Source organism: Emys orbicularis, chromosome 10 (genome assembly GCF_028017835.1).
Source record: "Emys orbicularis isolate rEmyOrb1 chromosome 10, rEmyOrb1.hap1, whole genome shotgun sequence".
In the NCBI taxonomy this organism is placed as follows: domain Eukaryota; kingdom Metazoa; phylum Chordata; order Testudines; family Emydidae; genus Emys; species Emys orbicularis.
This window is the reverse complement of record NC_088692.1, coordinates 49,245,190-49,271,185: the sequence shown is the minus strand read 5'-3', so window position 1 is coordinate 49,271,185 and position 25,996 is coordinate 49,245,190. Positions and strand designations below refer to the sequence as shown.

Here is a 25,996-nt window from a genome sequence, read left to right as displayed (position 1 = left end):
CCCAGGGGAGCCGCGTGTGGGGCTGGCTGGCTCTGTATTTCCCTCGCCGAGGCCAGGACTCAGGGCAGAAGCCCCTCGGGACGGGAGCCTCCTTTCCCTGGCCCTTTGCGGGCACCTGGCCTCCCCTGCACATTCTGTCCCCTTTGCTTCCGCCAGCTGCCCCCGGGCAGGGCTGTGCTGGGCACCCCAGCTGCTGGCTGTGCCCTGGCCAGAGGGAGGCGGGGAGTCAGATCTGGGCCCCAGCGCCTGTTCCCCGGGGCTCGCCAGGAGCCTGCTCTGCTTCCCGGATACCCCGTCCCCCCCTTTCCGCGCAGCGAGGCGGTCCCGGTCCAGGCGGTGGAAATCTGCCTCCTCGCCACATAGAACCGCCCTGTGGGGCTACCGAGTCCCCGTTGGGTTAGTTCTCTTCATACTCCCGGGGTCCCAGACCCCCTCCGGGCACAGGGACAGCAAGCCCTGCCCTGCCCTGAGACGGGGCGAAATCCCATCCACCCCATCCCCTGCCAGCCAGCCCTGAGCACGGTCTGGCCCCAGACGGTTTCTCGCCCAGTCGGATTGGGCGCTGCTAAACGCACGGGCCCCATTGAGGAGCCGAGTCTTGGAAATGTAACCCGGGGGCTGAATGTGCTGCAAGATTAGGAAACGTAAAGCAGCCACAAGTCGCATTCTGCAGCGTTTAATCTTTTTAAGAAACCAGCTTCCCGGAGCTGTCCAATCCCCTGTGCTGCGCAGCTCTGCTTAACTGAGCATAGAGCCTTTCTGGGGTACTTGTGAGCAGCCCCCCGTCAGCCTCCGGGGTTGCCACACAGGAGGGTGAGTGTTTGGGGGAGCTAGTCCTCCCCCTCCTTTTTCAATACACAGCAGCTCAGCGGTGGAGGGCGCTTGTCCTTGCCAGTTCCTCCTGGAAGCCCTTCTTTGGCGCTGAGGGTTTGTTTGCATCACTCTTATCTGGAGTGCAGTTGCTGAAGTGTTTGCTAGGGCCCTGCGGTTTTGGATAGGATTCACTGGACGATTTGATGAAGGGCCTGGAGCCTTTGGAGATATCAAGGGAACCAAGGAGTCCCATGCCCAGACTTCTAGCAGGAATCAAGGACCATGACTTGGCTCTGGCAGCACCAGGGTTCCCTGTTTTCATGGGGCGGGGAAGCTCAGAGCTAGAGTGGGGTGTGGGCAGAAGAGCAGGATCAAACCCCATTGCTGGACAGGGCAGAGCTGGCTTTCTGAATGTACCAGCAGGGATCTGAGGTACAGAGAGTGAGTGACCTTCCCTGGGGCAGAACTGAGACTAGATCCCCTGTCTAGTGTTACCTCCCAGCACATCCTCCCTCTCACCACAGTAGAGGAGGGTTTCAAACCTTGCAAACTCCTTGTGGGGCTCCCAGGGCTTGTGGAGTCCGCCCAAGTCTGCAAACTGGTTCCCCAGTCAAAGCCCCGTGTTTTCAGGAGTGGTTCAATAAACAGGCCAAAGAGCTGCTAGATGCCATAACGCAAGGCATTTGTTTGGCACCCAGGGGCTGGCCTGCATTTTGCTAGCTACGCTTGAGCTCACCAGCACCAACGTGCTTGCTCTTTCTCCACGGTGCTGGGAGAGAACGCTGGCCTGGTTCAGAACGAATACATGCAGGAAATCAGGCATATCAGCCCCCAGATGAGTAGATAGCAAAGCAACAAACTGCAGCACAGGCCGGTTGGAGCTCTAGGTGGCCATGCAATAGACTCCCATGCTCAAGGATCACTACTCCCAGGAGACCACATTATTCAGGCGCAGAAGGTCCTCTCGGCAGGCCTGAGTCCCAGAGTCCTTGCTCGGACTTGCTGGGATAGACATGCTGAATGGATAGTGTGGAGAGTTTCCAAAAGGACAGGCAAGGAAGTGGAACACGGGAGCCACCAAAATAACCTTTGGTTAATTGCTCCCCATGAGGATTTTGGGATCTCGGTCCCTGTTGAATACTCCCCACAGTCTTGGATTTGTCAGTTGATAGAGGCTGGGTGGATCCTCCGGGCCAGGCCATGGAGAGATGAGAATCCCAGATATACAGAGTCAGCCTCCCTGCTTCACAGGCCTAGTACAAATCCCCCAGGCTGCACCAGAAGACAAGAACAAAAGATACTTTCCAAACTCTTGTCTGCTGGAACTCTGCATGAGAGCCAGAACCTTTCTGAGACAGTGAAGGGATGGGGAAAGGGAGGAAGGATGGTCTATTGGACAGTGCATTTGGTTTGATTTCTGTGGGACTATGGGTCAATCACAAAATCTACCATGTGTCTCTGGTCCCCAGCTATAAACTGGGGATAGCACTTCCCTACTTCCTGGAGGGAATGTTAAGATAAATCCATTAGTTGCTCATGTGCTATGGAGGACGGAGCATTGAACTCAGGTGCAGGAGATCTGGGCTCTATTCCTGACTTTGCCACTGACTTGCTGGGTGCCCACGAGCAAGTCACTTCCACGTTCTGTGCCTCAGTTTCCACATCTGTAAAATGTGGCTAACAATAGCAACCTCTTTTATAAAGTGCATTGAGATCTACTGATGAAAAGTGCTATATAAGAGCTAAATATTACCCTGGAGAGAATGAAAAACTTAACAAAGGCAAGTTGCTCATTAGTGTCTCTAGCCATCCTTGAGGCATGTGCCCAGCTCATCACATTTATGTACAGAGGTGAAGTATGTGACCTGAATGGAGAGTGCATTGACTGATACCATGGCAGGAAGAGTACTGTATAAATGCCTTGGTGGTAGAGACTAGAGTCTCTCTCTCTCTTTGCAGAAATATATGACTGGACACTCCAGCTGTTGGCTAGCTTCTAATAATTTTCCTTGCATAATATTCTCTCTTTCTCTGCTGTTTATTTTCTATTTCTTTAAACTGGGCCAGGAGTGGAAATTTCCTGTTAATTTCATACCAGCCCAGATCCTATTACAGTCTGGATCTGTGGTTTTCTGCTTGTGAGAAGTAGCCATTTGTGAGTGTCTCTTTCTACTAGTGTTATGGATAATTCCATAGTAAGGATTCACTGTGCTAGTTGTATTGGAGCTATCTGAGTTAATGTTACACCCAGCTGGCAATTTTTGTAAATTTGGTTGTAACTCTTTCCTCTAGAAACTACTCTGTCAGCTGATAAATACATCCCATATGCATACATAGCCATACTGCTTGCAACCGAAGGGATGTCGCCATTCTGTTTTCAGTGTACTGTGCTTTTCAAGGTAGAGGAATCTTTCAGTAGTAGTTCAATCTTAAATCCATATGTCATAAAGATGTAACTTTCTTTAAAAAGCTAATGAAGTGTTTGCTTGTAATAACACTTGATGACGTATGGATCTGAGATCATCTGAGAGGAGATTTATACAGTATTATTTCTCATAAGCAAAGGAAAATTTGTTTACAGTGTATCAAACCACCTGTAATGGCATCATGTATTCAAAGGGCAACAAAAATAATGGGTTTTAGAGTGTGTATCTCCTCTTGCACACAAACTGAGGGCCTGGAGATGGTATCTGGTTAGGTGAGCACAAATGCTAGCATTTAGATCTTAAACTACTGCATTGGAGTTAGAGGTGCACATGCTATAATTTGTACCTTCTGCTAATAATAGGAGAAAAGTTCCAGGTATCATTAACTGCAGATGCAAAACTGAACCTATAAGATTATGGTCCAGGTTGAGGGGTTTCTAAAAATCAGGTACAATACATGCATTCTATTAGCCTCTACGTAAAACACACGATACACCTGGAGTGTCACTTAGGCCTGGAATGTGGGAAAAGACGATTGTGTAATCTTTGTCAGAAACTATGTCCAGAAAATGGTTTATCCAAACAATGTGACTTCTTGCCGAGGCAGTGCATTGAGGGGGTCCTTCCACAGAGCAGGTGAAAATAGCTTTGGAAGCAGACCCACCATCCTGCTATTTGCTGGAAGTGCTCAGCAAATATGTGAGATCTGCAACCTCTTTCTCCTGCTGTGCAGACCTGCTATTCAGAACTGTGCCTTATGGACAGGAACACTATAAAAATACATAGGCAAGATGCCTTTGCAGACTGCTGCTCTTCACCCTTAAGATTTCTGCCTCAGAAGCAGAACAAGTGTTAAGCTGGTTGGATGATTTCAAGTACTGACTCCAATCTAGCATGTTAGGGGAGCCACCTAAGCTAGCCAATGGGATCTGCCAGCGAGAGGAGTGCATACTAAGTCCCGCCCCTGTCTCAGAGATAGGTACCTAAGCCTAGGCTGCAGGGAGGCATCCATCCCTCCTAGAGATCCACGGTTGGGAAGCCCTTTGGAGTTAAGCACCCAAGGCATATTATATGAGGAGGAGCATCTCTCTCATAACTTTTAGCCTAGGGGTCAGTCACCCACCTGGGATGTGGGAGACCCCCCCAGTTCACGTCCCCCCTCTGCCTGATGGGGAGAAGGGATTTGAACAGGCATCTCCCAGCTGAGTGCCCTAACCACTAGATGATGGGATATTCTGACATGGGGCTGCCTCAGTCTCTCCGTTCCCCTGTGGATAAATAATTCAAACTTTATTGGAGCTGGGGGACTGAATCCTGGGTCTCCCACGTCCTGTGTGCGTACTCTAACCAGCAAGCTACAGTGTCATTCTTTGGCCCCCTGCACTCTGTAAGACACCAAGGCTTCCTGAGGTTTAGAAATTCTTCGTGGGGCTCCAATCCACCTGCTTTCCTCTCTGTTTTTAGAGGCATCAGTGGGAGGGTCTCCCAGGAAAAGTACAACCGTCATGGCCAGGACTAAGACTTGGATCCTGGCCTTGGTTGGGTGGCTCCTCTACGGGACGTGGGGTGCAGTGGGTAAGTACCATTATTATCTTGCTTCCACCACCCCCATCCGTGGTTACTGACATATTGGAATGCCCCACGTTTTCTCGCTTCTGTTTGGGCTTCTTTGATTAGAAAGAATCTACCGCCCAAGGCCACATCTCATGGGGGAGGAGGAGAGGTGCTGAGATAAGGGTGTGTCCTGGCATGTGACTGAGGGGTGGATGCCCTGGCTCCGTTGTGTGCTGTGAATAGTACTGTGTGGGCATGCCTGCGCAGTGACTGTCACTGGCATGCTGGTGTTTCCCATGCAGCGAGTGGGACATGTTGGTATGGTCCCTGGGCTTTGATTGGTCAGTAATATTGTTTTGCTGTTCAGTTCACTCGCAGCCCTGGGGATTGGCTGGGAGGCAGTCCGGCCCCTCACTCTGAGAGAGGTAAAAGTCCCGTGACACAGAAATCCAGCGTTCCTTGTGTAGCAGAGGGAGTTGTCTTGCCCCACTGGGAAGCATGTTTTCCTTGCTGGCAGCGTGAGGTGCTGCCTTAGTGACCCTTCGGCAGGCTGGGCTACCAGCACACCGATCCAGGCCCCCTCTCAATGTTTTGTTTAAAATCTCAGGAGACGCTGGTGTCAGTTTGCTCCAGCTGTGACTGTACAAACCAAACCTGCATCCTGTTCCCTGGGTTCAGTCCCCATCTCCCCTATAACAGCTGCCACTCACGCTTCATGCCATCCCAGCTGAATATGGCCCTGGGGTCTGGTGTCTTCACAGGTGCTCAAGAGAACGTTCACTGGGAAGTCCAGCGCTATGACGGCTGGTACAACAACCTCCTGTACCACAACCGCGGCTCTGCAGGTGAGTGCGGGAGCGCGGGAGGCCAGCGCTGGCAGCAAGGCAGGGCCAGCGGCTTTGACATCTTTGGTCAGAGTAGATGACCTGGCTTGTCCTGCCTCTGGGCAGAACTGTTGATTTGAAACTGGGGCCTGATGGGGACTAGGAGGCTAAAGTTCACTCCAGACCTGCCTGAGCTGAAGATGGTGGCTTGGAGCAGCCAGAGAAGGTGGCAGAGGGGATTTGCCTACCATTGGTTGCTCCTGGGTATCGCTCAGGGCTCTTGTTGGATCCCCAGGGCCTTTGAGGTGATTGTAATACAGCAGCATATGGCTTCTGCCACCTGCGCTTGGCTGAGAGGTTGCAACCTTCACATTCAGATGCTACTGTCATCCGTACCTTGGTCACCTCCAGGGCAGGCAGTCCCCACTCCACTGGCCAGGGCCAAAGCCCCCCGAGTCTTTCCATTGATTTCAGTGGGCTTTGGTGAGGTCCTCAACAGGGCTGCGCCTTCAGGGAGGATTTTCAAAAGCATCTAAGAGAGTTAGGCACCCGGCTTCCATTGACTTTCAGTAGGTGATAGGTACCAAACTCCCTTAGGTACCCGGCTTCCACTGACTTTCAGTGGGTGATAGGCACCAAACTCCCTTAGGTACCCAGCTTCCACTGACTTTCAGTGGGTGATAGGTACCAAACTCCCTTAGGTACCCGGCTTCCACTGACTTTCAGTGGGTGATAGGCACCAAACTCCCTTAGGTACCCAGCTTCCACTGACTTTCAGTGGGTGATAGGCACCAAACTCCCTTAGGTACCCAGCTTCCACTGACTTTCAGTAGGTGTTGGCACCAAACTCTCTTATGCATGTGGCTTCTTTTGACTTTCAAAGGGTGGTGGCACCAAACTCCCTTAGGTGCTTTTAAAACCTCCCACCTGCGATTCCTCCAGAAATTCAAGCTTGTGTAGCTTGCGGCACGTTGTTTATTTTGGCTCGTCTCCACTGGCGAGGGCTTGCTGCTGGCATTGATCAGGAGAGCTGCATCAACAAACGAGTGCTTTTGCCAGGATAGTTTCTACCATTTCCCCAAACGAAATAACCTCTCCCAGAAAAAGGGCTTTTATGCAGGTTAGCTGCATCTGCAAGTGGGTTTTGGCTTTTGTCAGTTACGGGGGTTTCCATGCTCCTGGCTGACATGGATCTGCTGGAATTAAATGTTTGTTCTCCTCTGACGCATCTGGCGTTGCCTGATATCGGGGTGCCGGGTTGGATGGTCTGTGCTGCTGGTAGTTGACCCTCGTAAAAACATCCCTTGTGCCCCGATGGAATGAGGAGATGTTGTGTGGATCTGATTGTGCAGAGAAGGAATGTGTCTAGTTGGATGTTTAGCACACTGCAGCCCTGACTGTCCTTTACAAAGACACTAGGTTTTCTGGAAGGCAGGTTCCCAAACACTCCATCTACCTCATTCTCTCCCCCCAGCCCAGATTTCCCAGCCCTCTGGGCAGCCCCAAGGGCCCCCTTTCCCCTATATGCTGCCCACAACCTTGGGATCCCATCTGTCCTGGGGATACTGGACACAGTGACATGCTGATGTTGTACCACCAGGTTCCAAGCTGCTGCGTCTCCTGCCAGCTAACTATGCCGACGGCGTGTATGAGCCCCTGCAGGAACCGCACGTGCCCAATGCTCGCAGGCTCAGCAACGTGGCCGCACGGGGGCCCTCCGGGCTGGCCTCCAGCAGGAACAGAACCGTGCTGGGAGTCTTCTTTGGTAAGAGGTGGCTAGCAGGGCACTGGGTACAGCCCTTGGGCTATTTCTTTACTCCCATCTTTGTGACCCCTCTTGCTCTTTCCCCTACAAAGCCCTTGGTTAGACAGATTCAAATCTATAACTTCCAAACCAAGACATCAGACCTTGCTGAGCCCTGGGGGTTAGGAACGGCCTGCAGGGGCATGTCCCTCATCCATCTCAGGGGACGTTCCTGTCAGTGGGGGCATGATCCGGGATCCTCTCACACCGGGGCCTGTGGCCATGCTCTGTGCACTGGTGACTTCCTCCATTTGTCTGAGTCATGTTTGGAGAGTGTAATCCTCTGGGTATGTTCCCGCAGGTTGAGCAAACAGGCTGCAGGTTTCCCAGAAGCCCAGGGCCCATCTCAGTGGAGGAGAAAGAGCAAGAGGAAATGGGGTTCAGTTATTATTTCCTTTAGTCTCACTGATTCAAGAGGCAAAGCAAACACAAGCTCACCTGGGGCAGTCCCTCTAGCCTGGGGCAATCAGCAGTGTCCTTGTTGTCTGCAAGAGGCATGAAGCAATATCCATTCCTGTCACACGCAGAACTTCACCTATTCATTAGCCATGTCGCTGAGCATTTGTTCGATCGTCTGGGGAGTGGATCTCAGCAGAAGCCTGTCCCAGCAGTGCTCAGTGCTGGCTGCTAGCAGAGACTTTGGCCAGGATTCTGTGCTAAATTCATTTTTATCTCTGAGATTTCAATAGTAAAGGGGACCAGCCTTGACCCTCTCCTCTGATCACAGGCCAGAGAACCCAGCCAGAGAGTACTGCATCCAGCCCATCTCTCCAGATGAGCTAGAGGCTCTCTGAAGTGGGCAGGCGAGTTGTTATCCTGGCGAGACGCAATCCCCAGGCTGAGGGCAGCTATGCAGTACGCAGGAGTGGGAGAACCCTGGAAGGTTTAGGGGACTGGGTTGGATACATCCGCATCTCACCTGACCCGCTCTGACTGAGCTGGAACAGCAGTCGTTACGCAGGGCCATGGAGAATTTGCCTGAATCTCGTTGAATGCTGTAATTCTTGGGGTGCAATTGACAACCCGCTCCCACCCAGCTGTCCCAGTCAGTGTCTCTGCTTGGGTCTCTTGTAGGTTTCCATGTGCTCTCGGAGATCCTGGCGGTGGAGAATCCTGGCTGCCCTGCTCAATTCATAAACATCCGCATCCCCGCGGGAGACCCCGTGTTTGACCCTGACAATGCTGGAGACGTGGTCCTACCCCTCCAGCGCAGCAAGTGGGCTGTGGAGTCGGGGCAGAGCCCCAACAACCCCCGAGAACAGGTGAAGGGGCAGCATTTCCTTTTCTGTTTCCTTTTGGGTTGTACTTATTTCTTCCATTGGTTGTTTACAAGAGTATTTCGTAACTGGCTGGGCTGAGGCAGGGCATGTGTCAACAGGTCTCTGGCACAGTGACATAAAGGTGCCTTATGAAATTAAGAGTACAGGAAAGCAATCTAGAGCAGAGAGCAGCAGCACCGTTCTCTCACACACCAGTCACTGTCCCCACCTATTAATGACATTAATGCCCACAGTGACCTGAGAACAGCACAGTTCCCACTGGTAACCAGGCCAGGATGCAAGAGAGGAAACATTGCAATGAAATGGACTAGACAGAAAATGCATTGCTGAAAATATAGTGACCAAGATAAGCAGCTTCTGATAGGAACACTGCGCCCCTTTACGAGCATTAGCGAGCCAGGCCTCGCAAGCCGCCCTGCAAGGTGGGGAATTGCCATTTTACAGACAGGAGGCACACTCCCCTAGGTCACAGTACCCCTAGAAGAGAGCTCAGATCTCCTAGCTTCTAGCCACTGGAGTGGACTATCCTTCCTTTCATCATCTAGCTTGTTCTCTGGCCCTTTGAGCTCTTAGCTGGACCCCTGCATTTCCAGCACTTAGTGCATATGGACCTGGGCCAGGAAGAAGAGAGACAGAGAGTCTCTCTTGTAGGATCTGGTTTATTTATACCCCTTGGCTCTTTCTGTGTGAAGCTTCAGATAGGCCAGGTGCCCTGACCCTCTGTCAGGCTTTCCCAATGAATTAATATCCAATTGTACGTGCTCAGGAGTCTCCCCTCAGTGCAGTATGCAGAGGTCATGCTGCCACTTAAAGGCCTTTTCATTCTTGCTGGCACTTAAGCAGCACTGCTTTGTTTGTGGACTGCAAACTGAATTGCTCTTTCACTAGTTTTAGGCCCTGCATTCTTGGAGGACACATCTGCTAACTTCAGTTTAAGGGGTTCATCCCAGCCCTCTTAGGGACACTGACGAGCTCTCCCCGTGTTCTCCCAGTATCGCACAGAGTTCCCATGTCATAAGAAATAACAGGAACCTAAAATTCCCCACTCACCCCCCAGCAGAGAGCTCCCGGCCTGGAACAGGGCTCCGTTAGATGGGCGGCATGCAGCATGGGGTACTGACTGCGTTACAGCCCAGTGAAGAAAGGCTGGGGAATAATATCTAATTTTTTTTGTTTAAAAAAAATCTGTGAAGACAGACAGTCCGCAGTACCTTACCCCATGTACAAAACCACACACAAATGGAGCATCCAGGCTGTTGGTGCAACTAGGCAAAGTCAGCATTCGGGGTCGTTTAGCAAAATATTTGTTCTTTACAAAAGAAAGCCGAACAATTTCTGCAGATTGTCACAGAACTATCCAATTTATTGGCAAATCAAGTCACAACTTTCTAGGAGGCCGGAGTTGGGGAAAAATGTAGCCATCTCAGGTGATAATCATAGAATATCAGGCTTGGAAGGGACCTCAGGAGATCATCTAGTCCAACCCCCTGCTCAAAGCAGGACCAATCCCCTAGACAGATTTTTGCCCCAGATCCCTAAATGGCCCCCTCAAGGATTGAGCTCACAACCCTGGGTTTAGCAGGCCAATGCTCAAACCACTGAGCTATCCCTCTTGCTGCAGGAATTTCTATTGCTTTAGTGACAGGTTTCAGAGTAGCAGCCCTGTTAGTCTGTATCCACAAAAAGAACAGGAGTACTTGTGGCACCTTAGAGACTAACAAATTTATTTGAGCATAAACTTTCATGGGCTACAGCCTACTTCATCGGATGCATAGAATGGAACATACAGCAAGAAGATATTTATACATACAGAGAACATGAAAAGGTGGAAGTAGCCATACCAACTGTAAGAGGCCAATCAATTGAGATGAGCTATCAATGGTTGGGTCATTACACTAATTGAATCTATTTCCCCATGTTAAGTATCCTCACATCTTCTATGGACCATCTCGATTATCACTTCAAAAGTTTTTTTTCTCCTGCTGATGATAGCTCATCTCAATTGATTGGCCTCTTACAGTTGGTATGGCTACTTCCACCTTTTCATGTTCTCTGTATGTATAAATATCTTCTTGCTGTATGCTCCATTCTATGCATCTGATGAAGTGGGATGTAGCCCATGAAAGCTTATGCTCAAATAAATTTGTTAGTCTCTAAGGTGCCACAAGTACTCTTGTTCTTATCGCTTTAGTCAAAATGCCCAAGGAAAATGTTAGTGATAGGAGCTGAAGTAACTCTGGTGTGTTAGAAATGGGTTATGAGCAGTGTTATTTTAGGACTAATTTGATGAAATGCTTACACACACTTGAGTAACAAGCCTTTCTGTAATTGTGCTCCTATGTTGCATGTGATTGGTAATAAACAAGATATTCTAGGCAGTAAATTCTTTTTATCTTGGTGTAATAAACAATAGAATGTGTATGCTGTGCAAATGGGCAGTCATAGAGATTGCAAAAGGAAAAATGCATTGTGGCACCCGAGTCTTGCTACTATGAAAAAACATCATGGGATGGAATGCATTTCCACACAACAGCATGCCTGGCTCAGTGTAACCTGATAATATTCTGAAGTGTCAGGATATGGGAACATGTGGTACCATCACCATCAATACAACATCCAATAGTAGGCAAAGCTGGCTGAAAAATGAAAACACATTGCACACGTCATTTCATGTCACTGGTTTTCCAAATGGGTTGATTTCATTTTTTTAAAAACCATCCACAGATTTTTTTAAACTGTTTTTGAAAATCAAAATTTCCCATAATGAAGTTTTTCAGTTTTGAGATTGAAATTTTTTTCAGAACTGAAGATTTGTTATGTGCTGAAAAAAGTCCCACCGTGTACCTAATTTGGCCAGACCCCTGATGAACACAAAGGGACAGAGCTCAAAAATGGAAAATCACAATGGAGCCTGATTAGCAGGTTACATTTTTAACTCAGTGTTTCCTAGAAAAATTTCAAATCCTGAAAAGTTTTGAAGACACCAAAATGTTTGCAAGGAAATGTATATTTTCAAAAGAGGCCATTTTTCAATGGAAATGTTTGCCACGTGAAACGCGTGGCCCAGCTGTAGCAGAAAGAGACTTCACAAAGCAGCAGCAGGAGACACGGCTCTAGGGATGGATGAGCAGCAGCCAAACGGAGGGGCTCTGGTTAGAACCACCTTGCTGAGAGCAGGTTTGCTGGGGAGGAGTCCAGGACTTCCTCCTGCCCTGCTTTACTCAGCCTGTGATTCAAGAGCTTCTGTTTCAGAATCCAAAGGAAAGCAGGAAATGAAAAATAATTTAAAAGAATGATAACGGAACTTCCTCCAGCCTCTGGGAAGGCCCCTTATCTGGAGGAAGGGTCACGGGGTTGGTAGTTTATCAACATTGGCAGGCCCATCCCTTTCTTGATGATTCTGGTGACTTCTGCTCCAGATTGATAAGAAGGTGGTAAGATTTCTGTTCCTTGTGGCGTACGTGCTGTTCATCTCACCGTGTGTGTAGCGGGCCATCAATAGATACAAGCGCACAGAGGACCTGGGTTTTGGCTAAGCCCTGATTATTCTCCATCCCCATGCAGAGACCAGGAGGCAGCTGATCATTCTGCTCTGATCCCAGCCCTTGCTTCTCTCCTCAGATAAACATGGTGACAGGCTGGCTTGATGGAAGTGCCATTTATGGCCCTTCTCATTCCTGGAGTGATGCCTTGAGGAGTTTCTCTGGTGGGAAGCTGGCTTCTGAGACTAACAATAGCTTCCCGAAGCAGACGGACGGGAGAAACTTCATGTGGAAGGCTCTGGACCCGTCCACAGGAAAGGGGGGCTCCCAAGGGATCTATGGTAAGGAAGCCTCATGTCCCAGTTTCCCACCTTTCAGCCTCCCCTGGTGCATTTGCAAGGTTATTTCACACCCTACCCAGGCTGAAGTCTCCAACCCATCCTGGATCAGAATCAGGCCGATTGCACAGGCTGCTTGAGAGAAATGCAGAAAAGCGGTTAAAACTGCTGGGCTTCCCCCAGCACTGAGTCATCAGTCTCCCACCCGATTCCCCGACCAAACCCACCACTGGGTGCATCCAAGCAGAGCGTCACCTCGGTGCAGGGAGCGAGGGGCTGGGTGGGTAGGCCAGATCCCCCTGCATCTAGGGAACCTGATGCCAAGCACTCACCCTGGAAAGGGCGGACCAGTGGAAATTCCCAGACAAAAAGCTGTTTGTTTCCTGGGTGTGGTGTGTGGTTTGGAACCAAGGTGCATTCAAGCAGCGCCATGAAGAGAAACATCTCTTAGCACTTGCCAGGCCCTGGCAGCAAAGTGCTGGCCACTCCCTGCAGCCAGGTGCTGCCCCTACAGACCCAGGCTGTGCTGGTGGGTCACCTAGACTTTAAGGCCAGAAGAGACCCTCATGATCATCTAGTCTGAGCTGCTGCATGTCGCAGGCCACAGAGCCTCAACCACCCCCTCGTGGCTGTACTAGACCCCTAACCTCTGGCTGAGTGACTGAAGTCCTCAAATCACAGTTTAAAGACTCACCTGTGTAATGTTCCTTCCCCAGCAACACCCTGAGTGAGGGAGGCAGTGATCAAAGAAGGCAGAATCTTGGTCAGACTCAGCACCATAAGGCCTGCCAGGGCTGGCCCTCTCCCTAGCCCTTATGGAGGGATTGCTTCAGGCCCAGGCTGCCCTGCAGCCCATGCAGCCCTGAGACAGTTATCGGGTGGTGCGTTGGGGCAGAACCTCCCTGCCAATGAGGGTCAGAACTCTGCCCAAAGCTGCTGAAGCTCCGCCCACTCATGATAGCAAGTGCATTGTGTTAATTCCATCCCGACTAGCCGGATTGGCTCCCTAGAGAGAGGGAACTAGGTCAGGGAGGCCCCTGGGGCGGCCAAGCTCAGGGAGGACGCACCAGCGAAGGTTCCTGTTGGGATAATGCTGCTCAGGTCACAATAAAGTCAGTTCCCAGCAAGTGGGAAAGTTTTGGAACCACTCTGTGTGGATGCCCAGCCGGGGAAGGAGGCAGGGACCCAGCCTAAGAGGGAGAGAAATGCCAAATCACGCAAGGGAGGTGACAGGAACCCCTGCGTACGCTGAAGATGCAATGTGAATTTGAGGTAGCCCTGCGTCAGCTCCCAGCCCAGCCCAGCCCAAACTATGCTGATAGAAACCCACTCTTCCCCTCTAATCTGAAATGATCTAAACTGCAGGTAACAAACTTGGTAATAATCCTGCTGTGCTTTTTTTAAAATTCTTTATCTGGCCATCCTTTGCTCTCTGCCCCTTTACCTGATGCTAGGAAGAGCTCAGCATCTCCCGTGCCAAAGCAGGGGGTGTGCTCATGCCATGCCACGCTGCGGACGAGAGATGTTTTATGACTGACGAAGTGTATTGCTTGTCCATAAAACTGTCAAATACCTGATGTGCATCTGACAGCTTTGTTTGCTTTGTCTTTTACTTTTTCCATGAGGAAAGATTAAAAACAGTAGGAGAAAGAAATGAGAGAGAAATGTAACCTCTTTTCTTGGCCACACTTTGTGGCAAGGAGTTCCACAGGGTAGCCATGTTCGGTGTTAAAGGACTTCCTTTATCAGGTTTAAATGTGCTGTTTTTTAAATTAATCAACTGCCTCCTTATTTTTTCTATTTCTCTATTGTGTTCCCTCTTACTCATCTCCCCTCTGATATATATATAGAGAGAGGACTAGAAAATAGTTACTGGCATCCTACAAGAACAAGGAAGGGCTCTTGTCTTCTCTTCTACCTTTCTTCTGTTCCCCACAGAATGGCCTCTGGCTGGCAGACTTGGACACTGAAAATCCCCTACCCAGTGCCGGCGGCACACAGCCCGCAGAACATCCCCTCTCCAATCTCTTCCCTCCCCATAGCACCAGGGAAGCTGCGTGTGGGAATCTAGCAGCAGGCTTCCTTTCTGTTCCATGGCAGCAACAGTCAGCTCTGTGGTGTATTGAAAACTGTCTTTAAAAAAAAAGCTACTACTTTAAATTTCAAGGGGTTTCCTGGTTCTGCTTGCGGTGCAGGGGGTCTGGAGGGATAAGTGCAATCTTCGGTATGCAGTCTGCAAAGAGCTGGCCTAGAGCAAGGGTTGTGCCTTGCTGCCTTAGAGAGCAGCCTGCTCTGTCTCTCTCTGGATTTGGTTCTTGTGTGGTAGGGTTTTGGATTCTGAGAAATACAGTTGTGTTATGTGGCAACCTACCAGCAAGAGTATTTTATGTTTTCTTCTAACTTCTGTGTGTGTTTGTCCTGCACTTCATGGGCTCCTTGATTGTTGTAGATTTTGGGAATGCCAGAGGGAACGAGAACCTTTTCCTGCAGGCCGAGAGCATCGTCTGGTTCCGCTACCACAATCACTGGGCCTCGAAGCTGGCCCAGGAGAACCCCAGCTGGTCGGACGAGGACGTATTCCAGCATGCGCGCAAGTGGGTCGTTGCTACCTACCAGGTGAGGGAGCCGGGAGCCCTGTGCAGAGGGGCCAGCACGAGGGAGAGCCCCTGGAGTGATGATGGCTGGGGCCTCTGCCCCGAGCTCTGTGGATGTTTGTGCTGACGCCATCTCCTCCTCTCCTCTGCAGAATATCGTGCTGTACGAGTGGCTGCCGACATTCCTACAGAAAACCATCCCATCATACGCAGGTGAGGGGGCAGGAAGCCCGGGGTGCAAGAGGCGAGCAGGAGTGTGGGGTGAGGGGCCTAGTGGGGCTGTGGAGAGCAGTGGGTGGATGGGGGAGCGAGGGGCCCTGAGGGGGGGCTGTGGGGAGCAGTGGGTGGAAGGGGGAGCGAGGGGCCCTGAGGGGGGGCTGTGGGGAGCACTGAATGGATGGGGGGGCGAGGAGCCCTGAGGGGGGGCTGTGGGGAGCAGTGGGTGGTTGGGGAGTGAGGGGCCCTGAGGGGGGGCTGTGGGGAGCAGTGGGTGGTTGGGGAGTGAGGGGCCCTGAGGGGGGGCTGTGGGGAGCACTGAATGGATGGGGGGGCGAGGGGCCCTGAGGGGGGGCTGTGGGGAGCAGTGGGTGGTTGGGGAGTGAGGGGCCCTGAGGGGGGGCTGTGGGGAGCAGTGGGTGGTTGGGGAGTGAGGGGCCCTGAGGGGGGGCTGTGGGGAGCAGTGGGTGGTTGGGGAGTGAGGGGCCCTGAGGGGGGGCTGTGGGGAGCAGTGGGTGGATGGGGAGCGAGGGGCCCTGAGGGGGCTCTTCACTCCCCCACCAGGAGGTGCAGCCCAGCAGCTGCTCTTCATTGCAGGTTACAAGCAGCATGTGGATCCCAGCATCTCCACTGAGTTCCTGGCTGCCATGGGGCACTCCCTGGCGACCATGGTACCCCCTGGAGTCTACAGGAGGTAGGGAGAGTCGTGTGGCAGGTGGGGGTGCCCATCAGGTGGGGCAGCAGTGCCAGGCAGGTGAGGCGGAGGCAGCAGTTGCATCAGGCGCGTTGGCGGCCGTGCCACGCAGGTCCGACTGCAGCAGGGAGAGCTGGTCTCCGCTCCTGGAGGGCGGCAGATCCACCCCAAACCCTGAAAGACACAAGCCTCCAAAGCATCACCCAGCTCAGTGCTTTCCTGCCAGCTCCTAGCAGCAGGGCTGGCACCGCCGCCCTAGCAGGCGTTCCCTTAAGAGCCTGGGGCCACGCAGGCTCCCTGCCCTGCTGCCTCTCCCTGCCAGCAGAGAAGTGTAGCACCGGTCATACCATGTGAAGGCCGGGGCGGCTGGAGCTCCCACCCAGCTGTGTATGTAGCAGTAAGGATACAAAGATGCTGTCTACACTCAGGACTGTTTTCTGGGGGCTCAGACTCTAGCAAGCTGCAGAAAAGCCCCTCCCAGCCCCACCATTATCCCCGCCCAGAGGGGCTGCAGGCCTCACCCTTCTCCTCTGTTCCAGAAACAACACCTGCAGTTTCCAGGAAGTGCTCAACCAAGACAAGAAGAGCAAGTCGCCGGCCTTCCGGCTCTGCAACAGCTACTGGTGCAGAGAGGTACAGGGGGCCTGGGAAGGGCAGCGTCTCACCCGCACCCTGGCCAAGGGCAGGGACTACCTGCATCGCGGGCCAAGTCTTGTCCCCGCTGCGCTGCCTGGCACGGTCCCAGAAGCAGGAGGGCAGGATTTAGGGAGCTGCTCCATGCTTCTGCACAGCAGGTTCTTGAAGTTCCAGGAGCCCCGCCCCGAAACTCTGCCGCACTGGCAGCAAAGACCCAGCATGCAGGCTAATCCTCCCCCCAGGCCGGTCGCTGTCCCACCGTCGAGGGGCTCTGGGAGCTGCTGTTTAAAAGACCCCCCCCCCCCTCGTCCCTTTATTTACCTTCCTGAGAGCGTGGAATGCAAAGCCCTGGCCCAGCTGCTCAAAGGGGGCAGGCAGGGAGGAGGAATCCCCAGGGCTCTCAGACTTTATTGATACAGGCCGGCTCCTGGCACAGCCACGCGGCATTCCCAGGGCCCCCAGGCTTGCAGAGTTCGCCGCAGTCACAGTGAATGGGCTGGATTCAGGTCTCTGGTTCTGAATGCGCCTGCAATAGACAATAGCAGAGCACTCAAGGGTTAGGAGGGCAGGGTCTTGGCGCAGTATGGCGGTGGGCTGCTTCGGCCTGCCATGTAGCAGAGTTTACCGGCCATCCTGGGGATCAGAGCCTTGCTGGTCATCAGGGGGCCGAATGGACCGTTCCAGTAATGGCAAGGCCCTTGCCAACCGCATCCCATCACCAGAATGGCCTGGTGGGAATTCCACTGCATAGAGAGTCAGGCGGGAAGGAGCCAGCAGGGAGCACTCAGGGAGCCGGCAGGGAGCTGCCCCGCTGGGGCCACCCCACCCACCTGTCCCGCGCTTGACTAATGCAGTCACTGCCCCGCCCTAGCACTTCACTGCGAACGGCCATGCGAGGCACTGCAGCTCTGAGGAGATAAAGAGGCAGCGCCCCCCTGAGCAGAACGGGGTCTATATCCATCCAGAAAGTCCGTTCAGTCAAAGTTTCTTTCCACCCCAAATTGCGAGGAAAGTTGGGATATTGCACTTGATGCCGCCCAAAGAAATTCAAACGTTTTCCATTTGGAATGGTCAGGACTTTTCATTCCGAGCCAGCTCAATATTAAACTGTGTCTGCCCACGCGGTGCCTCATGGGAGCTGGATTCATGTGCCTCTCACCCTCATTCTGCCCATGCGCTGGGCTCTCTCGTCACATTCTGCCTCCCAGCACGTGACTCCCATGATGCACCATGTAGTTGGGTCAGAGGCGGGGTCATGGGGAGAGCCAGGGCATGATGCGCCTTCGGCAGATGCAGTTTCACGTTGAACAGTCTTGAAACGAAATGCGTCCGTGCAGTTGAATGCACCAAATGTTCTCATTTGGGTCGAACCAACTGCAGACGAGAGATTTTGTTGAGATTTTCCCTAGAAAAAGTTGATACATTTTGGGTCAATGAAAATTTTCCCGCAGAAAAAGCTCCTTCTTGTTCTCTGATGCTGCTTCTGTTCCTCCGTCCCCATCCCTCGGGAGGCAGCTTCTGCAGACAGGAGACTCAGAAAGGGCCAAGATAATGGATCTGTCCTATGGGAACCAGATCTGGAGATGGTTACGCACATGTGTATGGCAGCCGCACTGTGATGTGCTGCCCGGGCTCACAGGGAGACCAGGCAACTTTGGGAACAGACAAGGCACAGGGTGCTACACCCTCCAGGGCCTCAAGGGACCTTCTGCCTTCCATTGGCTGCTGATTTTCACCTGCTGTAACATTTTCACAAATAATGGCCCAAAAAAATCACGTTTTTGGTACTAATTGTAAAAATGTCCCTGAAACAAAACCCAACAGTTCTGCCGACCAGTGAAAACAGCAGTGCATGAGCTGGATAACTGGCTTAATGAGCCTCAGGAGCCAGCCTTTTCCTGCCCTGGGCATTAACTGAACAATTCTCATTCAAGTCTAAGGCCAGATCCTCAGCTGGTGTAGATCAGTAGTGACTTCCATCAGCTGAGGATCTAGCTTGATGCCTGCAGGACTGTGAAGGTCTGGAGGAAGCTGACGTATTCCAGTTAGAGATCGGGCCCATGTTTCTCAGTGAGAGTGATCAACCTTTGGCACAAGCTATCAAGGGAACGGGTGGAGTTTCTGTCTCGGGATGCCTTCATATCCAGCCTGGGTGCCTTTCTGGGAGACATGCTTTAGTCAAACACAAGGAAGTGACTCAATAAAGGGGTAGCTGGGTAAAAGTCACTTGCCTGTGCTAGGCAGGAAGTCAGACTAGAAAATCTAATGGTCCCTTCTGGCCTTAAACTCTATGAATCAAGGTTCCTTTGGGTGCTGGGTCAGGCGGGTGCGAACATCACGGGTCTCTCACAGGTTTGCACCATAATGACAGAGAATCTCTCTTTCATTTAGAATCCCAATCTCCGGACGGCGGAGGACGTGGACGACCTGCTGCTGGGGATGAGCTCCCAGATCGCAGAGCTGGAGGACAACGTGGTGGTGGAGGATCTCAGAGGTTGAGACGCTTTCTTGTTGCAGTTGTGTAGTTTGGCTGAACGTCTGTCTCTTTCGGCTGTTTGGGGGAGTCTCATTGTCCCCCTTTTACAGCTGGGGCAGAGAGGCACAGGGAGGGGACATGGCTTGGCAGAGAGTTGGTGGCAGAGTCAGGAATGGAACCCAGGAGTCCTGACACTCTCCTGCGCTACCCGCAGCTATGACTGTGCCCAACTGCTCTCTTTCCTGTAGCCCTTCCTAGCTAGTGCTGGGCAGGGATCTTCGCTTTAAGATGAGTCCATGAGGGAAGGGGACTTAGTGAGGGGAGAGGCCAGCATGCAGCATTATCCTCTCAGGGCCCCCGCTGTCCTGCGAGGGGAAGGGTGATCGTTGGAGGTTGATTTTGCGTTACCGTGTCTTTAGCTCCTCTCTTTGTTCTCCCCAGATTACTGGTATGGACCCCTGAAGTACTCTCGCACCGACTATGTGGCGAGCTACATCCAGCGGGGGCGAGACCTCGGCCTATCCACCTATACCAAGGCCAGGGAGCTCTTTGACTTAAAGCCTGCCGCAAACTGGTCACTTTTCGCCCACGTGGACAAAGAGGTCAGAAGCACGGAGATGTCATTTAACCTCAGCAGCTTGTGTTAGCCTCAGACACCCACTGCTGGGGCCTCATCTGCATGCAAAAGTCGTACGGCTTTAACTGTCCTGGTGCAGTCAAGGCGCTACGACACCCTAGTGTGGACAGTTACCCTGGTCTAAAGGCGTTTCTGTTGGGATAGTTATTCACAAAGGGAAGGGGAGCGAGCCACAGCCCTCACCGATGTCGCTACACTAGCTCAAATGCTGTGTGTAAATCAGGCCTCAGTCTGGGTTTAAAACTGGCTAGAGAGAGATCACCACATGAGGGGCTGGGTACCTTGCTGCTGCCCTCAGAGCAGCACTGGGGCCTCAGGCGTTGGTGGCTGGTGCAGTTGGCTGCCCTGCCCTGCGCTGGTGGTGAGCTCTGTGCTGAGTTCGGTGCCTGGCGGCTGCCCACCCTCCCACATAGCTGTGTGTGCTCTACTCTTCCCTGGAGCCGCAGCTGCTCCCGGGTTGAGGATTGGAGCAGCCGGGGGGTTAGAGCAGTCACAGCTGTGAGCAAGGCTGATACAACTGAATCATCTGCCTACATCAGTGCAGTGCTTAGCCCCTTCCCCTCCCACTGACTTGCCATCTCTGGTCAGATCAGACCCTTAGCCTACGTCCGCACCATAGTCAGATTTCAGAGTAGCAGCCGTGTTAGTCTGTATCCGCAAAAAGAACAGGAGTACTTGTGGCACCTTAGTGCCCACGAAAGCTTATGCTCTAATAAATTTGGTAGTCTCTAAGGTGCCACAAGTACTCCTGTTCTTTTTACCATAGTCAGAGGTAGTCTAGCTAGCGCAGCTACAGACAGCAGTGAAGACGGTACGGCTTTATTGCAGGCCAGCAACACATGTTCATACCCAGGGTCCCTGGTGGACTTGTACAGCCTGCACTACAGCCCATGCCGCTGTGGTTTTACTGAGTTTTTAGCCTGCTAGTGAGATTAAAGCTAGTGTGGGTATATCTGCCTGAGCCGCTGCCACCACCCCTCTGACGGCAGTGTGGACGTAGGCTTCAAGTGGTCAGTAGGAAGGGCAGAGAGTACTGGCCAGGTTCTCCCCAGTCCTCCTACCTAGCTACAAGTATCATCAGCCCCCGCACCCAGTTGCTGCAACGTCTCTCTGCCAGTGGCGAGATGCATGCTGGGAGATCCTTAATCTGATGGTAAATAATCAGGCCCCAGCTCCAGCGAGGATGGTACAGGAGGGTTGGAGTCTACACGGTTTGGGGGAAAGGAGGCCACAGGGGACCTCGGTGAGGAGCTGACGGTGGAGGTGCCAGGCATGGATCACAGACCATTGGGAGTCAAGCACAATGGGAAGCACAGTGATACTCCTGCCAATGACAGAGCAGCTAGGCTTTCCTGTGCTCTCATTGGCAGAGACCTGAGGGTTCTCTGGAGCAGTGAGCCGGGGCTCTCGGCACCTGCCCCTCCCACACCAGACGAGTCTTGAAATCTCTGGGAGGGGCAGAGGGGATCTATTGACCTTGGTCGGTCCTTCCTTCCCTCCGTTTCGGTGGGAAGGCTATGGCACCTGTACAGGGTAATACACACAGCTGGCATTGTCACCATCCCACACCAGCTGGCTTTGCCATAAGACCCCAAAGGGCTAATGAAACTTCTCAAGGCTTTTTGATACACTCACCCCCCAGTGCATGGGGGCACTGGGTGTAATCAGTCCTTCCTAACCCACGGGGCTTGTTCTCCAGGTCCTTGGGAATGTATCTGCCCTATACGACAACGACATCTCCAAGCTGGAACTCCTGCCGGGGGGCATGCTGGAGAGCAACGGAGACCCCGGAGACCTCTTCAGCGCCATCATCTTGGACCAGTTTACACGCCTGCGTGACGGGGACAGGTTTTGGTTCGAAAACACTAAGAACAGGTAAGTGTCTCTTCCGGCAGCAAGCGCCATGGGTGGTCTCTGCATTGGCTGTTGTTCCCCCAGAGCACCACCAGGATGGTGTTGTGCAATTTAACATTCTGTAATGCACTGTAACTGGCCTGAGACTGGGGCCTGGAGCCCTACACAGTGGGAACCAATGCTGAAGCCCCAGAAGCACTTCAGGCCAATAGAGAACGAGCTCAGACTTTCATGTGGCTGAAGAAAGCCGTCCCAGCAGGGCCCTGGCAACCCATCGACGAGCTGCTGTGGAGCCTTGGTCTTCAATCCTCTTCCCCAGTTCCTGAGATGATGTGGGGTGGGTGTCAGAGTCTGTGCTATACAGTCCTGGCACTCTCCTGGGGCTGATCTGGGGCAGGGTGTCGGCTGGGGGCTCTGGGTCAGACACATTCTTGGGACTCTCCAGGTGCTGATCTGGGGAGAGCGTGGGCTGGGGGGTCACACACACTCCTGGTGTGGGCGGGGTTCTCTGACGCCTACACTGGATTCCATTTTCTCTTTCCGCAGGTTATTCACAGATGACGAAATTAAAGAGATTCAAAAGACCACATTCCGTGATGTCCTTGTTAATGTCACCTATGCGGAGCCGACAGACCTCCCGGTGCAGGTGTTTAACTGGAGTGCTGGTGAGTGTTTCCTTTCTGTGCTGCTGGGGCAATGACCCCGGGGAGCCAGGCTGCTATGTCCCTTCACCTTTCCCCATGGTCAGTCTTGGGCTATACAGCCAGGTTGTACACAGCACTCTGCCCACCAGCTGAGAGGCTCTCCGCTCGGGCATCGTCCAGGTGACACTCCTTGCATGGCTGTCCTCTAATGCACCCCACTGCACATCTGGACTGCGTGTCCATTAGCAGTTGGATTGGGCAGCACAAACTGGGCACAGGAATTGAATGAAAAGCTACGGAGCTGGCCTGAATTGCCATGGTTTCTAATAGAACAGTGCTGCTGTCAAGGTCTGGAGGCCAAGACTGATGGAACCCCCTTGCAATAAGCAAAGCCAACTCTGTTCACGTGGGAATGGCCCAGAGCTCACGCCCTGGCATGGCCATGAGTTGGGTCTGAGGTGGTAAAGCATTCTGGGTACTGGCAAAGTGAAGCACACAGATGGCCAGCAGGAGCTCCAGAGGTCCCAGGCCAGCACCTATGGCTAACCCAGCATCCGTCGCTTTTCCTCACTTTCCGTGTCATGCGCTCGTCCCCTGTTACTGGCCTTGACCTGAAGAAAGTAGGGCACGGTTTGTTTGTGAGTTGTGGCCAGTAACATCAGTGGTCATTTTGCTGCTGTGTTTTTGCCCCACCCTGCCCCATAAAGTTATCCATTTACCGTGCGAACATTTTTATTGCATTCTTCCAATCCCATTGGAAGAGGTTTATTGATTTCTGTTTAAAACACAAAAATCCTGCCAACTTGTAATTGCACCAAGAGTGATTTCCAGAATTGCAACACAATCCTGCCGTGCGGCACTAAAGCCTGGCTGAGCACCTGGTCCGTAGTGCCAGTAACTCATAAGACATGGTAATTCCCTTACTGCCCATTCCCAGGTCTTGTGGGAGAGCGGGCGCTGCAGAATACTATTGTACAAATGACTTCTCAAGGAATCCAGAGCAGGCCAATTCGGTTAAATCAGTAGTTCTCAAACTTTTTTTTCGTGGACCACTTGAAAATTGCTGAGGGTCTCGGCGGACCACTTAGTGATCTTTCCAAATGTTGTTTGTACTGTTAGCTAACTATTGTAAAGTGCTTTGGATAAAAGCGCTGTATAAAAAAAACATTAATAATAATTAACATTTTTTGTTCTACAAATAAAAGCGCACAACTCATATTTTAATATCAGTAGTCTTACCTTTCTAATGTGATGGATGTGCCCTCTGTCTACCACTGCAGCAGCCCCCGAGCTGGGGCTGGGAAGAACTGGGGTCTCTCCCCCACCACAGCAGCCACAGAGCTGAGGCTGGGAAGGCCATCTCTCCCCGGAAGCCGCAGCCCTGGAGCTGGGGAAAGGCGCCTCATTCTCTGGCCGCCACAGTCCTGCATGTCCCAAATTCCCCCCACCCACCTATCCCCTATTCCCCCCAAGGCCACCACCTCACCTTACATGTGCATCTTCTTCAGGGTCCAGGCACCTAATTAGTAGAGCCACACCTGCGCGGCTCCACTAATTAGGTGGGTGGCCCTTCATTCTCTCGTATGCGGCCACCCAGGCGCACACCTTAGAGGGAATTATCCGCGGACCACCTGAATGGAGCTCGCGGACCACTGGTGGTCCACGGACCACAGTTTGAGAACCACTGGGTTAAATGGGTGCAGCAGCCAGGGGACTGGAACCCATGTAACTGACAACAAGGATCTGGCCTCTAAAACTCTGAGTTGGAGTTAAATGTAGGGCCCAGAGCTTTTCCCCAAGACCTCCCAAGCTTTAGGGGGAACCCTTCCGAACTCCAGAGAAGCCCTCTCATCATCCCATAGTGAGTGTGCTCCTAGAGAGGCAAAGCAAGCGTGAGCTGGGTTGGCATCATGGCATTCAGACTATCTTCTCTCTGCCTACCAGTGGATCCATGTCCTCAGCCCCAGCAGTTGACTGTGGAAAAGCTGGCAAACTGCACACCCATGACAGTGCTGGACTATTTCGAAGGCAGCGGAGCTGGATTCGGGCTTATCCTCGTCGCCCTCTGCTGTTTTCCTTTAGGTTTGCACTGGCCTTCGCTTCCTTTGTTTATTTACTTCTTGCTTAAATGCGGTTGTTGTGCCAAATCCCCCTGGGGGCTGAGCACCTGTGTCGCCGTCTGGCATCAGCAGGAGTTGCATGCACTCAGCCGCCCTTGGGAATTGGCCCACTGCAGCTCCGTGCTGTCCCCTGCTCTGAAAAGGCCCAGTCCTGGCTGGAGTGGAGTACCTCCGAGAGATGTTGAGTACTCTCAGCTCCCATCACAGTCACTGGGGAAGGAGGATGCTCGGCAGCTTGCAGGATGATAGTTCCTGCTGCACTTGACTGTGAGTCACTTCACTGCACCAAGGTCCCCTGTGACACTGGGGCCACGTGTAATGGGGAAACGTACCTTAGATGGTGGCTGGGTGGCATTTAGGGGTCTGTGCTTGATTGGTGGTCAGATTAGACAATCTGATGATCCTGTCTTGATGAAGGTAGGACAAGAAGCAATGGGCATAGTCTGCAGCAGGACAGATTTCTGTTCGATGTTAGGAAAAAACTTTCTAGTTCTAGGGGTAGTTAAGCTCTGGAATAGGTTACAAGGGAGGTTGTGGAATCCCCGTCCTTGGAGGTTTTTAAGAATAGGTTGGACACACAGCTGTTAGGGCTGGTCTAGGTTTACTTGGTCCTGCAGGGGGTTGGACCAAATGACCTCTCAAGGTCCCTTCTAGCCCGACACATCTATGGTTGTGTGACTCTCTGGTCCCAGCAGCAGCAGCAGGAACCTTCGGTGGGACATTAGCGATGCCAGAGATGGAGGCAGAGACACAAATGTGACTGGAACCCTTGATTAAATAAAGTCATTTGCGGTTGAAACGTGCCGTAGTGGGGGAGGGGAACAATCCCACATTCCCTCCACGCCCCAGTGGTAGATGGGAATCGTTGTAAGCCCTCGTGGGTGACCACGAGGGCTGAACTGCCAGGAGGTGGGTGGTCCTGTGTCGCTCTGTTACCTCATTTCTCCCTTTCCTGCTCATTTGCTCCCCCAGTAAGTTTATTCGTTGCCTGGATTGTCGCTACTTTCCGCAAGCGCGATTTCAAGAAGCTGCAGAGAAAAGCAAACCCCAGCATGAGGAAAGAGGTGTCGGGCGAGGGAGTGCAGGGTAAGGCGGGGACCTTTGGCTGGCTCGGGGGGCATGGTGGAACCCCTAGCTCACTGGAGTTGGGTGGTTCCTCCGTAGTCCAAGTCATGCATCCACCAAACCCCCTTTGCTGTCAGCGTGGGTTACTGTCTAGGACAGTGCTGGCATGGAGCTGACACCCTTCTTCATGCAGCTCACCTTCAGCTGGGTGCTGGGAGGGAAACTCCGGTACAGGGCACTCATGTGACGGCAGGTGGCAGCTTCTGGGGCTGGCCCTAGAGCAGGCTGCTGGCATTTGATCTGGAAGCCGTGGGGCTTCTCTCCGGCATTGCCCAGTTAGAGTAAAATCCCCCTCTCCCGTCTGCATGAGTGATCTCAGCTCTGACGCTCTGAGAGCCATGTGGCTAGGATAAGGGAATTTTGCCCTCAGTGTTGCCTTGTGATTCAGTAGGAGATCTGGGTTACTGAATAATACGTATCCCCTATGAAATGGAGACCTCCAGCTCTATAATGTCCTTAAAAATGGAGCCTGGTGACCT

The 25,996-nt window shown here is 52.5% G+C and overlaps 1 protein-coding gene across 1 annotated transcript in view; it reads left to right on the top strand.

Moving 5' to 3' along the window:
* The first annotated feature begins 4,744 nt into the window (after window positions 1-4,744).
* Window positions 4,745-25,996, top strand: part of DUOX2 (dual oxidase 2) — a 36,835-nt gene continuing 15,583 nt past the window's right edge. The window contains exons 1-15 of the mRNA XM_065411840.1: window positions 4,745-4,814; window positions 5,555-5,638; window positions 7,218-7,382; window positions 8,496-8,683; window positions 12,323-12,524; window positions 14,971-15,137; window positions 15,268-15,328; window positions 15,929-16,025; window positions 16,565-16,658; window positions 19,053-19,155; window positions 19,579-19,739; window positions 21,474-21,649; window positions 22,175-22,293; window positions 24,217-24,354; window positions 25,365-25,478. Of these exons, the coding sequence (XP_065267912.1) occupies window positions 4,745-4,814; window positions 5,555-5,638; window positions 7,218-7,382; window positions 8,496-8,683; window positions 12,323-12,524; window positions 14,971-15,137; window positions 15,268-15,328; window positions 15,929-16,025; window positions 16,565-16,658; window positions 19,053-19,155; window positions 19,579-19,739; window positions 21,474-21,649; window positions 22,175-22,293; window positions 24,217-24,354; window positions 25,365-25,478 (1,939 nt within the window). The remainder of the gene's footprint in view (window positions 4,815-5,554; window positions 5,639-7,217; window positions 7,383-8,495; window positions 8,684-12,322; window positions 12,525-14,970; window positions 15,138-15,267; window positions 15,329-15,928; window positions 16,026-16,564; window positions 16,659-19,052; window positions 19,156-19,578; window positions 19,740-21,473; window positions 21,650-22,174; window positions 22,294-24,216; window positions 24,355-25,364; window positions 25,479-25,996) is intronic.